The 14,636-nt window shown below is 41.4% G+C and overlaps 1 protein-coding gene across 2 annotated transcripts in view; it reads left to right on the forward strand.

Annotated features, from left to right (window-relative positions):
* Positions 1-3,549: 3,549 nt before the first annotated feature.
* The window catches only part of LRRTM4 (leucine rich repeat transmembrane neuronal 4), a 472,968-nt gene continuing 461,881 nt past the window's right edge, over positions 3,550-14,636 (forward strand). The window contains exons 1-2 of one of the 2 annotated variants that reach the window (XM_032767194.1): positions 3,550-4,235; positions 6,291-7,837. In XM_032767194.1, coding sequence (XP_032623085.1) covers positions 4,232-4,235; positions 6,291-7,837 — 1,551 coding nt within the window. In that variant the 5' untranslated portion in view covers positions 3,550-4,231. Of the gene's footprint in view, positions 4,236-6,290; positions 7,887-14,636 lie in introns of both variants that reach the window. The other variant, XM_032767195.2, reaches the window with a different exon arrangement.

Consider the following 14,636-nt stretch of genomic DNA (forward strand, 5'->3'; position numbering starts at 1 on the left):
GTGTAAACAGGCTCATTGCTTATTAGTATTGATAATTTCTGCAGATTTCTGATAGCAGCATGCAAGAAATCTTGCCATGTGGATTGGGATCTGCTGAGTACCTAAAACTTTGTGTAAACTCTGTATTTCTTGGGTAAAGAATGGGAATAAATAGAATGGGACTAAAACCAGGCATTTTTCATCTTTCTCATACAACTTGCTTCCTTTTGGGCTAGCTTTTAGTTCTGGTCAAAAATTGGGGTTTTGACACACAATTGTTATGGGAAGTGTCAACTTTCCTTGACATTTGTGGATTTGATTTTTTTTTTTTGTGGGGGGCAGAGAACTGAAACATTTTAGTGCAGGCCAAAAACATTTTGTTTGTCAATTGAAAACTGTTTTGGTTTTGGCTGAATTCCCAAAGTTTTCAACTTGGGGGTTTTTTCAAAGGAAATCTAAAATGGAAACAGAAGTTTTCAGCGGAAAGCAAAAAAACATTTTCCAACCACCTCTACTGCGGTATAGAATGTGGGACAGCTTCTGGCAGTTGGGCTTCTTGTGTCATATAAAAATGAGAAATACAAACATCAAGCAAAAAGAAAACTATGGGGAAAGTTTTGTAGGTATTTTAGATTTCCCCCTCTATTCTCCTCTCCTCCTCCTCCCCCCCCCCAAAAAAAAAATTAGATTGAGTTTTTGGCAAAGTCTTAGATAGGTTTTTCTTAGAGAATTGTTTCTACCAAACCCCAGGGCCCGAGACTTTGGCCTTGTCTATATTAGACATTTTTATCATGCTTAAAAATCACCTTTAACAATCAAGTTAACTAACACGATGAGGACCATGACCTTGTTGTGTGTGTAGACTTGGACAAATTGTCTTTAGCATCATGTCACCTGGTACGGCTAAACCATGAATCCAGTAGGGTGGGTCCCAGCATCAGATTAGCTTACTTGATTGTTAAAAATCAAACATGGTAACATTTGCTAATGCATATTCATCGAAGGTCAGAGCCTGAAAGGAGATTTGTAAATCGCCTCATATCCTTTATTCCAGGCCAGAACTAAAACCTGGATCAAAACTCCCCTGAACTTTGAGAAGTTGGACCTCGATCAGAAACTTATATGAGCCCATCTCTAGTCCTTACTAGAGCTGTTTCCCCACCCCTAGTTATTGAGGGCCAAATCTTGATATCTTTAATCAAGCCTGGATCGTGCACTTCACTCTGTGTGAAGTGGGGAGAGAGGGTAGTAGGAGGGGACAGCCCCTTGACTTCATCTGGAGTTGATTGCAGGATCGGAGCCTCAGTTTTTACTCAGGCAAAATTGCCATTGGAGCCAGTGGTCAAACTGGAATAAAGAGCTCAGGATTTGAATGATACCTGAATTTTATTATTATTAATAGTAGTGGAATTGCTAATAACAGCATCCAGAGTCTCCAGGGAAGATCAAGGCTCCATTGTGTTAGGTGCTGTACAGACACATAGGCCAGTATTTTGAGAAGACTTCAGCTTCTACAACTGAGGACAGATTTCTTTCAAAGAGCTTGCTTCCCATTCAGGTGCATATGTCAGTGGCCAGATTTTTCAGAAAGGTCTGCAGGTTGGGTAATGAGCTCTTTTGAAAATCTGTTTGAAAGTGGTCACAACGGGGGATACCGGGCGCTGAGTACTTGTGAAAATCTGGGTTTTACAGGGGTTTCTAAATGGGAGCTGAGCTCCTTTGAAAATCTGGCCCATAGCATGAGATTGTCTTTTACAGGGTGACGATCCTTAAGAGGGTAGAGGCCAGCACATCTGTGACTGTTCAGTTGACCTCCAGTTAGGCTTAAGTGAAGGCACTTGGGGGACCTGAGAAACAGGAGAGCCTGATGACAGAGTGGGTCAGTCCAGGAAATTGGCAGATGAGAGATGCAGGAGATTGGAGGAGGTCTCTGGGGAAAGCTGCAAAGAGCAGGAAGAAAGAGGAATTATGAGGAAGCCAGTGGAGGGCTAGGCTGCTGACCTGTCTCAGCCCGAGAGCCAGTGCCAGGAGGTTGGGATGATCTGGGGGCTAGGAGGCCAGAGGATGGCCAGCCTGCTGACCCTCCTGAGCCAAAGAACTCAAAACAAAAGGGTTGGTGCTGGAGGGTTGATCCCAGGAGCAAGGCTAGGACTCCCAGGCATGGAATAACACTGTGGATTGGGAAGCACCCTCACAGCAGTCCTGGAGGGTGTCGGGGGGGAGAAGAAACCTGAGCCCAGAACAAGGGGTTGGTCCCGGAGGGGGTTCCCTGAGCAGTGGTAGGACTCACATGCATGGAGGTCTGGGGCAGTGGAACACTATGATGTGTTTTGTCATGGGAGACCTGACTTGGGGCTGTTGGGGAAGAGTCATGAGAAAGAAGCAAACCTGGGAGCTCTCAGGAGATTGCCCTTGTTCTAGGGCTCCACTTTCCAGGCTGAGTTTGGGAACAGACTGGAGATGGACTCTCAGGAGTATGAGCTGGAAATAAAGACCCAGGAGGGGGCATGGAAAACTGCTGTGAACCTGTCGTATCTTGGGAGGGATGGTTTTATCGGGAGGGTTCTGTGGACGATTGAACATGTACAGCAATACCTTATGTCCAGAGATGGGCTTTGTATCAGACACTGAGAAACAGTGATCCTTTCATGGGCAAAAGGAAGGGGAAACGGAGGCAGTCACCCTCATGCTATGGTGTAGGAGGGCACCTCAGGTGGGGACCACCCTATGACTCTGTCCCACTCTTTACATGGAAGGCGTATGAAACCCTAGGTAGACATGGTACACAAAGGGTGGGAGAGGAAACATAGTCAAAGAAGTGATGTGCCCAAGGTCACACAGCAGGTCAGTGGCAGAGCTGAGAGTAGGAACCAGGTCTCTTGAGTCCCAATCCAGTGCTCTATCTGCTGCACCACACTGCTTTTGAATCTGAAAAAGGTATGGGGATGGGCGATAAAGTATCAATAACTATGCATCTCTATCCCTGCACTGGATTGTGAACTTAATATTTTTCTGACAAAAAGCAATTAACCTAGTTAAGGAAAGAAAAAAAATTCAATATATTTACATTGTAATGTGGCACTTTTAATTAAATTGTCTTTGTGGATGATTGACTTATATATTTCACAGCCCCTGCCTGGCCCCTTTAAAATCACTTTCATTTTAAATCTGCAAGTATCCCCTCCCCTTCCCCTCCCCACCTTTTCCCCTGCTGAATAAAGAAAATAAAACAATTTATAATTTGCACAAGAAAAATATTCATGTTAGAAGGATTTTTTTTTTTTTTAGAGCATGCAGCTTGCTAAATATGCAGGAAACAGGTGTTTTATTTAGTCTTTTACAGTCACTGCAAGAAAACCATGGCATCAACATTTAATAATTTAGGCAGGGAGATGGGGTGGGGGGCGGGAGGAGGAGAAGCAATCTGTGTCTTTAATTTTCTTTTCTGAAAGGGGAAAGTCTGCATAGCAATGACAGGATCACTTGTTCATGCCTTTAATGTGCGATCTGTTTTCTCCAGTGGAGGGCACTCAGTGTATCGCAAACTAGAACATTAGCTCCAACAAGCTCCAGAGCATCATCACTCTCTGGAAAGCCTTCTGAATTAGACAAGAGCTGCCTCTCAGCACAGCTACAAAACACTTTAATCTTGACCAGCTAAATGGATAAACCTATCCTGCACAGCTTTTAAACTGGGCTCGTCTTATACAGCGCAGGAGTCCTGTCTGCTTCAAGAACTGGAGAGCTGGAAGATGGATTGCTGTGTCTGGGAATGGCAAAAGGCAGCAGAATAAGGGATGCTAGGTACCGGGGAAGATTTTCTTATTCCTCCCAGAGAAGTTGGCTTACCTTGATGGTGTGCTGTTGCTTTTACATGCAGATTGCCAGTTAATGCTGTCGGTTCTCTAAAGACTTATACAATGGCTCTGAGAGCTTAGGGTCCCCCCCGATCTCCTCTGTACCCCCATCCCTAGTCCTGTCTTCCCCACCCCCATCCCCTTCCCTATCCCTTCCTTCCCTCATCCCCAAAATTCTTGCTTGTCCTCTCTAGGGAACTTTGTGTGGGTTACTGGCATGCACGCCGGATGGTGGTGATGTGACTGGCAGCTGTGCTGTGACATGAAGGTTGCAATGGTTTAAAGAAATGAGACCAATTTAAAAAAACAAAACAAAACACAAAAGCAAGAGTGAGACAGAGAGGAGAAAACAGCTGGAGGAAGCAAAAGGGGATACATTTGTGGATGACAAAAGGATGGGTAAGTGAACTTTTGTTGAATCCTTCTTAGCACAGTTGTAACTATACAGTATATTTTTCAGTCAGATTATTAGCTGTTACAAGAGGGAGAACAATCTAAACAGCAGCAGTGCATTTCTTTGCCAGGTGACTCACTGTACTTGCTATTATATTTTTAGATCATGTTTCCCCCTTCTTTCCTCCTGCAGTGTTTTTATATGTAATTAATTATATACATGCACTGAGTTAAGGATTGTGCAAAGTACATTCACAATCTATACAACCCACCCACACACCTCTACATACATAGATAAGTACATAGGATTTCTTCTGGGTTTATATTCATATTTAATAAGCCTGTAGATCTCTTACGCAGGCTGTCAGGAAGGATGTTTAACACTTTGCAGCTTGTGAGGAACGGGTGTGGTGGGGGAGGGGTAATGGATTTTGTTTTTTAGGTGGTTTTGAAACGGCTAACTGGATATCTGAAAAGATATCCCTAACGTAGCTGCTAGATTTCCAGCAGTCATTTGCCAGTCTTATTTTTTCAAGTGTGAAAGGTTTATCACCCCCACCCTCACTCCAGTCTATAATAGCGCAAACATATTTCTGTGCTGCTGTTGGCATATAAGCAATAGTGAAAGATCAGAATTTAAATTAAAAACCTAGGCATTAAAGTGAAAGGCAGACACACATAGGGGCTTTTTGAATTGAGAATTCTTGCTCTGATTGCCTCTTGGTTTAAAATTGGACCATAAAAGCAAATAACTGCAGCACAGTATTTGAGAGAGAGGGTGAGTGAGTGAGTGTGTGTTTGTGTGAGAGAGAGAGAAGTGCACACAAATAATAAAGCCACTATTTATAGAGGAAATAAATTCTCCTGATGGAAGAAAGCAGCCTAATTGTGGGTAAGATTACAACTCTGGAGAGAGCTGCTGGTCCCAAAATTATTACAGCCTTTGAGAAAGTGTGCGCGCCTATGTGTATGTGTTAGGTTTTCTGAGACCTCTTCTCATGATTATTCAGACAATGTAGAAAATGTGACTGTGCTCACATAACAGCATTAATACCGAATAACCAATCTGACATCTGAAGTGCAAAGGATTAAAATCAGCAGCAGTGAGGAGGGGGATTCAGATTCAAGTTTCACTCTTTAAACTTCATAGTTTTTGCTGCTCTTAAGGCAACATTCCTATATAAGTGTATATATATTTACATACAGTGTATACAATCTACACATATATAGTGTTATCTATTTATATATAGATGTTAGTTATGCATGGATAAATATGCACATATATTTTAATCATGATCATTTTATCATGACATATGAATGTTAATGAAACTATCAGCATGATATCTTGATCCAATACAGACGTTATATGAGATAGAGATACACGTGTATGTTTGTGTTATGTTTACATGTATGGAAATGAGAAGTCGCTGAAATGCAGTCGCAGAAGTATTATTCAGAATGCTGTTCAGTAATGCTTACATCTAATGTTCCATTATGCAATAAAGACACATTTTAAAGGCAAGGTACAAACTTTATTATATATTGGCCTGCTTGCTGTTGCTCTTATTTTATATTAATTGTTTGGGAATGGACTACGAAAGATTTACATGCAGTTGGGTTTATTAAGGAACATGTTACTTGTTGAACTACCAGAAGCTGTCTCTCATTTCCTTTTCCAATGGTACAGTGAATTCAGCACAGTGACTTGACAAATACGTGTATTGCTAAAGCCTCAGCTTCTAATAAGACTGTACCAGCTACGAAGAGTGCTGATGTACAGGAGAACAAGTGACTAGCAAATGGGTTCCCAGTCATCCGAAGGGGTCATAAATCACACAAAAGTAATTGAATAACAAGAGTGGTGGGGGTGTGAGGGAAGGCAGGATAGGAACTCAAAAAAACCAGACATTTATACAACAAACGTTGCAAGAAAGGAGCCAAACAGGTTGTCTTCAAATCATCTCTCTACGACTAGCAGAAAACCCATTGACGTTAGAAATCTGCTGATGATTTATTTTAATAGCTTTACAATGGACATTTGTCTTCTTTTTAATATTGTAGGTTTCCATTTAATTAAGCAGCTGAGAGGCATGAGTGTGGTGCTAGTGCTACTGCCTACGGTGCTGTTTCTTATGCTCGCAGGGGCTCAGCGAGCTTGCCCCAAGAACTGCAGATGTGATGGCAAAATTGTGTACTGTGAATCACATGCATTCAGAGATATCCCTCAGAATATTTCTGGAGGGTCTCAAGGCTTATCGCTACGGTACAACAGCATCCAGAAGCTTAAATCAAATCAGTTTGCAGGCCTGAATCAGCTCGTATGGCTTTATCTTGATCATAATTACATCAGCTCCGTAGACGAGGATGCGTTTCAGGGGATCCGTCGGCTGAAGGAATTAATTCTGAGCTCCAACAAAATTACCCATCTGCACAACAAAACATTTCACCCGGTCCCCAATCTCCGCAATCTGGACCTTTCTTACAACAAGTTACAGGTGTTGCAATCTGAGCAATTTAAGGGCCTTCGCAAACTCTTGATCTTGCACTTGCGGTCGAACTCGTTGAAAACTGTGCCAATCAGAGTTTTTCAAGATTGCCGAAATCTTGATTTTCTGGATTTGGGCTACAACCGTCTGCGGAGTTTATCCCGTAATGCTTTCGCTGGCCTCTTGAAGCTAACAGAGCTCCACTTGGAGCATAATCAGTTTTCGAAGATTAACTTTGCCCACTTTCCACGCCTCTTCAACCTCCGCTCTATTTATTTGCAATGGAATAGGATCCGGTCTATTAACCAAGGGCTAACATGGACTTGGAGTTCCTTGCACAACTTGGATTTATCGGGGAATGACATCACTGGGATAGAACCTGGGACCTTCAAATGCCTGCCCAACCTGCAAAAGCTGAACTTGGATTCCAACAAACTCACCAACATCTCTCAGGAGACTGTCAATGCGTGGATCTCGCTAATATCCATCACTCTGTCCGGAAATATGTGGGAATGTACTCGAAGCATTTGCCCTCTTGTTACTTGGCTTAAGAATTTCAAGGGAAATAAAGAAAGCACTATGATATGCGCGGGCCCTAAGCAAATCCAGGGCGAAAAGGTGAGCGATGCTGTGGAAACGTATAATATCTGTGCCGAAATCCAGGTTGTGGTCACTGAAAGATCATACCAGCCACCTAAAACTCCCCAGAGACCTCTCTTTATCCCCAAACCTACCATTTCCAAACTGGAAAACAATCAAATGACCTCTGTGATGCCCACTCCTTCTCCAGACTTACCAACACCTGGAGCAGAACCAGAGTATGAGCATGTTTCCTTTCATAAAATCATTGCGGGGAGTGTCGCCCTCTTTCTTTCAGTGGCTATGATTTTGTTGGTTATCTATGTGTCTTGGAAGCGGTACCCAGCCAGCATGAAACAACTGCAGCAACACTCTCTCATGAAGAGGCGCAGGAAAAAGGCCAGAGAGTCCGAAAGGCAAATGAACTCCCCTTTACAGGAGTATTACGTGGACTACAAGCCGACAAACTCTGAGACCATGGATGTATCAGTTAATGGATCTGGGCCCTGCACATATACCATCTCTGGCTCCAGGGAATGTGAGGTATGAACCATGATCCTCCTAAAACCATTTCAGCTGCTGAGAAGGAGAGGTAAATGTTTGAAGCTCTTGAGGTGTTTCTAATCACTAGAAAGATTAATGAGCCTTTTTGCTTTTGGGTTTGCTCAGTGTGAAAGGTTATTTAATTAAATTACAAGAATCAGGGAAGTGACAGTGGCTATTCTCAATAGTTTAAACTTGAAAGAAGTTCATTCAAGGGTGAGATTAAGTTGGAATAAACAGCCATGTTAAAGGCATCTGAGGCCCGATTCTCCTCTTGCATGTACCCCTTTTACACTGGTATAACTCTATTGGCTTTACAGGAGTCACTCCCTAATTTGGAGGGGATTAAGGCCCTTGCTATTTGAGAGGACAGATGGACTAGTGGATGGACTAAAAAAGTGTTTAAATCCAAGTTTATGCCAGATCACATCACAAAAATGGACTCATAAAGATGATGCTGTTTAAACTTGTTACTAACATTTCCACATTTGGTCCCTGATGCAGCAAACCATATAAGCACAATGGCACCATTATAGTTAAGCACTGCTTTGCTGAATACTGATGGATTTAAGCACTTGCTTATGTGCTTTGCTGAACTGGGGTCATGAAAAAGACCCAAGTCAAAAGATACATTTGCAAGAGCCTGCTATTTTTGCTGTAAACTTTCAGTGGATACACATCAGTTGTGATTAAGAGAGTTCTACCCTCTTACACCAGGTGTCACTTTGGTTCTGAGCATTTGGTAGATAGAGGCAGGAATAGCCATCATTGTCTGTCCCATGTTCTTAAACTTTGTCATCTTAAAGTTGAGCTGTCATAGACGTTTTCTGTAATTATTTGAACATGGATAAATAAAAAGGGGCATTGCTTTTGATCACCACTGCTCATTTATACTTGGTAAAAAGGATTTAGGCAATTACAGTTTGTCCTATTAGCAACTAATACTTGGTAACTTAATGTGTGCACTCTACTGGTATTAAAACAATGGCAGACCATTGTTGTTGTGGAGACCTGAACAGGAAATGTTAAGTGTGTATTGTGCCTGATTCACATCCCTTATATTTCCACTAATGTCAGTGGGTCAGGTTGAAATCAGAATAGAGTTTGGCTAGTCTCTTTGGCAACCACACATGTTTAAAGATTAAGGCCAAGTATTTTTAAAAGTCGATAGGGATTTTGGTGACCAACTGGAGACACTTTCCAAGGGCCTGATTTTTAGAGGCTAGTTATTCTGCACTTCCTGAAAATAGCACCCCTTTATTGTGTGTCAAGTTGGGCATCCAAAATCACTACTTGCTTTTGGAGCATGTTGGCCTAAAAGAGGCTGATGAGAAAAAGTGAAAGGTTGTGATTCGTGGTTGTTTTTCTTAGAGCAACATCCCAGTTGAAAATGAATGACCTGTTTATATCCATCATTGCCATCAAAATTAATTGAGAAAGCAAGTGCAAATTCTGCTGTCAGCAACACCAGTGGAAAACGACTGAAGTCAGTGGAATTACTCTGGGTTTGCACTGGGGTCACTGGGAGTGCATTTTGACTCACAAGGTCTAATTCTGTTCTCTCACAGGTTTTATAGCAGTGTAGTTCCATTAACTTCAGTGACATTCATTTTTATTTACACCAGAGTAACTCAGAGGAGAATTAGGTACCTCTAAGGCCTGATTCAAAGCCTATTGAAATCAAAGGAATTACTATAACAGCATTAGTGCATAGCAGATGCTATAAGTCTGAAGTCGTTTTAGGTTTGAAAATAAATTATACTGGTGTGAAATCATGGCATAGAAATTGAAAGGTGTGGGTCTTCTCTGGTAATTAACACAGGGCTTATATGGCATAATTTCTTCATGCTGAAGTTGATCTTAATGCAAAATTAAAGGCTGAGAGAATGTCAGGCCATGGTGAGGCTGCTATAAACCAAACCGAGGTCACCTGCCTACAATACATTGTTTTAGTATCTGGTTGATACAACTGATTGATTTGCTAAGAAAAATAATTTAAGCAAGATTTTAAAACCATTTGCCTTTCCAGTGTTTGTTATAAAAGATGGCAAATGCAACATATTGACATTTTGACAAAACATTTTCAAATCTTATCCTGCATTTAGAAGGCTTTTATAACTGATAATCAAACTATAGACATTCAGATGCATATAAACAGTGATGACATTTAATACAAATGCATTTAACTGCAACATTTGCACTCTCTTTAAATGCAGTCTCACATAGTGAGCTAGATTTTCAGCTCCTGTAAGTCTATGCAGCTCTACTGCCTACAGTAGAACTACATGCATTTTCATCAGCTGAGGATCTGGCTCTGTAATTCCTGGAAACCATTTTTGTGTTTTAGGTACTAGAGAATGTTCTGAGTCCTAAATGTGTGCACTGGAAAAGTGTAGATTTATTGGATCAGATTCTGGATCTGACCTATAGTTTTCCCTTCGGATATAAGATAGGGTAGGACCTTTATGAATATTATGCTCTTTGGGCTGAATTCTGTTCTGTTACACCATTGCAAATCTGGAATAACCAGTTAGTTCTGATTTGAACGTATGTAAGTGGGAGCAGAATTTGATCCTATATATTGAGGACCATTTAAATGGAAGTCAGCGCTTACGAGGCCAAGAGGGAAAATGTTAGCCAGAGTTTCCTGCTTAGTTGGATGAGTGATATTTTTTTACCACTAAATAACAATCCAGTCTTGAAGAGTATTAAAGAGGACAATGTCAGAGGAGAATCCACGGTCAATTTGATAGAGGAACTATCAACGGGCCAGACTCTAGATGATGTAAATTGGTGTGGATTCATTAACTTCAGTGAAGCTAGGCTGAAAATCTTGCCCTACATTCGTGATGAGACTTGTTATTTCAGCCATCCAAAGGGTTGACCGCAGTTAATCACATGGGTCTTCCAAAGACATTAATAACCTTTGTTCATGTGAACAATTCTAATCTCAATCTCTCCTTAAAGCTCACCTGTGTTGTGATGCCAATAACACCCCAGACAATGGCTGGGCAACTGGTGTGTAGCAGCCACTGCTTTTCCTGCTAATCACTAATGTCTTGCTGTTTTCAGGGGCTCTATCTCTGTTTCTTACATCTCTTCTTGTAGCTATCGTCTCTCATCTTATACGTGGATTGTAAATTGTTTGGGGCAAGGGCTGCCTTTTTGTTATTGCCTATGTAGCACCTAGTGCCAGAGAGTGCTACTCTCTGGCTTCAGGTGAATTTGCTTTGGTACTTCTGCTCATGTGAGTAAAGCATGTGAATGTTTGCAAGATGGACCGTGTAGACTATGGGCCTGATAATCAGCTGGTGTTAATCAGTGAAGCTACATTGAAATCCATAGAGCTACTTCAGTTTACCGTTGCTGGGAATCTGGCCCTGTATTTGCACAACTTACTGAACATTAGTTGTTTGAGTACAGAAGACTCAGGAGACATTAAAGCACCTGATCATTGAAGACACATGTAGCATCCATAAGTCCCTGCTGAAATACTGTCCTCAGCTTGGATTGAACATTCTTCGTCTCCATAGCTACCTGGTTCCACTTGTAAAAGGGTGGATATGCACCATGCAGTACTTATAAATTGGAAATAAAAATCATAGTATCTTAAGCAATAAAAGGTTTCATAATTGGGGGGAAATGAGAATGAAATATATTATTAATAAATAAATACTCAGGTAGATATACTTCTGAAAGGACTCATATTTTGTAAGGGGGGAGAGTCATAACTCAGGGCTGTCATTTCCCACAGGTCTGACTGGCTCATTCCTTGTGCTCAAGCTCAGCTTTCACAAAGAAGAAAGATTTAGAGAAAAAGAAGGTCAAGTTCTCATAATAAAGTGCTAGTATTTTTAAGGACACATTGAAGTTGCTCAACTTTTTATATTGATTTTACTATTTTTTTCTTTAAATCTTTGTCTGCCTCCAAAAACCCTCAGAAGCAAAAGCAACCATCTCCACACTTGAAAAAATGTGTGTGTTGCAGGAAGGAAATGCTGAATTAACTATCTCATTGCATTATAACTTGAGGAATGTGCTGGCATGTTCTAACACTGGGAGTCAGTAGATGATTTCCAAGCCTGGGCTAGGGCTGTATAGGCTCTGCAGGGTCACCTGTTGCTTATGCTGTATGGAGCCCATAATTAGACACATCCAGCCAAACTACAGATACAGATTCCATATTTGCTCATACATAACTGGCACTGACACATGGCACCTGGGTACTCATTTAGGCCCTAATCTAGCAGAGCAATTAAGCAGATCAGGAGATGCATTGACTTCAGCAGGACTATTCATGTGCTTAAAGCAGTTAGGGTGACCAGATGGCCCGATTTTATACAGACTGTCCTGATTTTTGGGTCGTTTTCTTATATAGACTCCTATTACCACCCGCCCCCTGTCCTGAATTTTGACAGTTGCTTTCTGGTCACCCTAAAAGCAGTGCATGTTCTTAAGTGCTCTACGAAATCAGAAACATATCTTGCAAATAGATAAGTAAATTGCACAGCCACATTTTCAAAATGGTCTTTTTTTGTTTGTTTGTTTGTTTAAGTGAAACAAGGAGAATTACCTCTAGTTTTACAAATATAGAGTCAAATTCAAACCTGTTATAAATGGGTGCAACTCCACTGGGATCAGTGGCATATAATTGGTTACACCTGGCCCAAAGTGTTCCATTTAGCTGTCTGCCAAGGCTTATAATTTTGGCTCATACCACTCTGTTAGCAGGCTGCAGCTAGCTTCCTTTGGCATTTGCAGTGTGCACCTGTGTGTGCACATACTTCATCTCTCTCATTTGTACACTACTGTTCACACCTCTACAGTGAAAAGGCAGTTTGATCAGCCACACTGTATTATGATGCATGTAACATGTCCCATGCAAATATATGATGAGATGGAACCTTGCTACAAAAAACAAAACCAAACAAAAAACCCGCTTCTAGCAGAAGTTTCTTCACCTACTGCGCCTCATGCCCTGTGCAGGTACTTAACACAAGGCCTGTGTGCCAGTTAAGTTGCATTTTAGCCCTGGAAATAGGCAATCTATTGGGACATAACATAAGTGATATATTCAGGCCTAGTGCAGGATTTCTATGCAGGAATAAGTTCATGGAGGGATAGGTTCATGATCTGCTGTTAGCAGGGATGGTGTCCCTAGCCTTTGTTTGCCAGAAGCTGTGAATGAGCTACAAGGGATGGATCACATGATGATAACTTGTTCTGTTCATTCTCTCTGAGGCATCTGGCATTGGCCACTGTCAGATGACAGGATACTGGGCTAGATGGACCTTTGGTCTGACCCAGTATGGCTGTTCCTATGTTCTTATGAATGAATTTAACCTTTAATAACCAACTTAATTCTGGCTAGCAAAAACCTCTGTAAAGAGTAAAGAATCTTATTTTTAAAGATAAGTTTAAGTTCTTATGTAAAAATAGCCTCGTCAGGTCTGCCCCACCATGTGAGAGACCGTTCTGCTTTCTTTGGTTACAAAACGAAGACTTTACTGCTTTTTACTCCTGTTAGCCATGCAATGGTAATGCATCTATCACTGAGTGAACCTGAGTCTATTCGTTCTTGTGCATCTTCAAGAAAGATGTTCCGGGAGTTCCAGTGAGGTAGATGATCTTATCCCATTCTTCTTCTTAGCATATGCACAATGTGCCTCAGGTGGCACGTGATCAGGATTCATCACCAAACTTGGTCCATTGGTTGGAGCATTAGCTTGACCGGGCTGGGTGGTGATACAGGGACGTGAACTCTGATCCATGTCCCTCCTTAGCCCATTGAAGGCACACAGGACTGCTTAAGTGTCACAAGGGGAATAATTTTAAGATCCTGGGGTCACATAGTAGTAAATAAAGGCTTCATTTGGCATGCACAACATACGTTGATGTCTGAGAAGGGAAGAACCCAACTTGACTTATGAATCTCAGGGCAAGTTTGCGAGGCTGCAGTTTTATATATATTTTCATTGTAAACTAAGCACAGCTGATGTGGAAAACGTTGAGACATAATTGACTTAGCACCCCACAGTGCCACTTTTACACATTCTCTTTGAAGTCTAACCACATTTCATCAGTTGACAAACAAGCCCACCTGTTCAGATAGAAGATCATCTGCATTATGCTCCTGTGCATTTCACTAGGGTAAAAGCCCAAGGCATTTGTCATTTTCAATTATAAATACTAAACCAGTCACATTAAATAATACCCATCCAGAATTTTACCTCCTCCTCTCTTGCCATTGGGAAAGGATAGATTCACTATAAGAATCCTAATGTATGCGCACAGGTTGAGACACTATAGGCCTGTGCCTTTTAAGCCTAATTCAGAAGGAAATGTTGACATGCTAGTGACATTTACTATCTATTTATTTAAGCACCAACAGTGTTTTATATAAAACACAAATATTAAGGTCTTATTGCAATCTGAGGTCGTAATTCTGCAGAGATTTTAATGTGTGCTTAACTTGGTATCAGTGAGATTCCTCACATATATCATGGGAAAGATGTGCCTTTGTAGGATCATGGCATAAAACAGAAAATGGAACATGATGGAAGACCCCCAAAAAGGAATAACTTGTAGAGCTTTAAACAATTGTTGCTCTTAATTCTTGTTTGTTTGCTTCTTGTGGAGGGAAACTTTTTAGCAAGGGCTTGATTGCAGAGAGAATAGTGGCTTGGGAAAATGGGACAAGAAGGGTATTGCATACCTAGAGAACGGCATAGAAATGATAAGGGCAAGAGATGACTGAGGCAAGGAGGCTCTGTTATATACTGGAACCCATTTGAGGCAT

Source organism: Chelonoidis abingdonii, chromosome 2 (genome assembly GCF_003597395.2).
Source record: "Chelonoidis abingdonii isolate Lonesome George chromosome 2, CheloAbing_2.0, whole genome shotgun sequence".
NCBI classification, from domain to species: domain Eukaryota; kingdom Metazoa; phylum Chordata; order Testudines; family Testudinidae; genus Chelonoidis; species Chelonoidis abingdonii.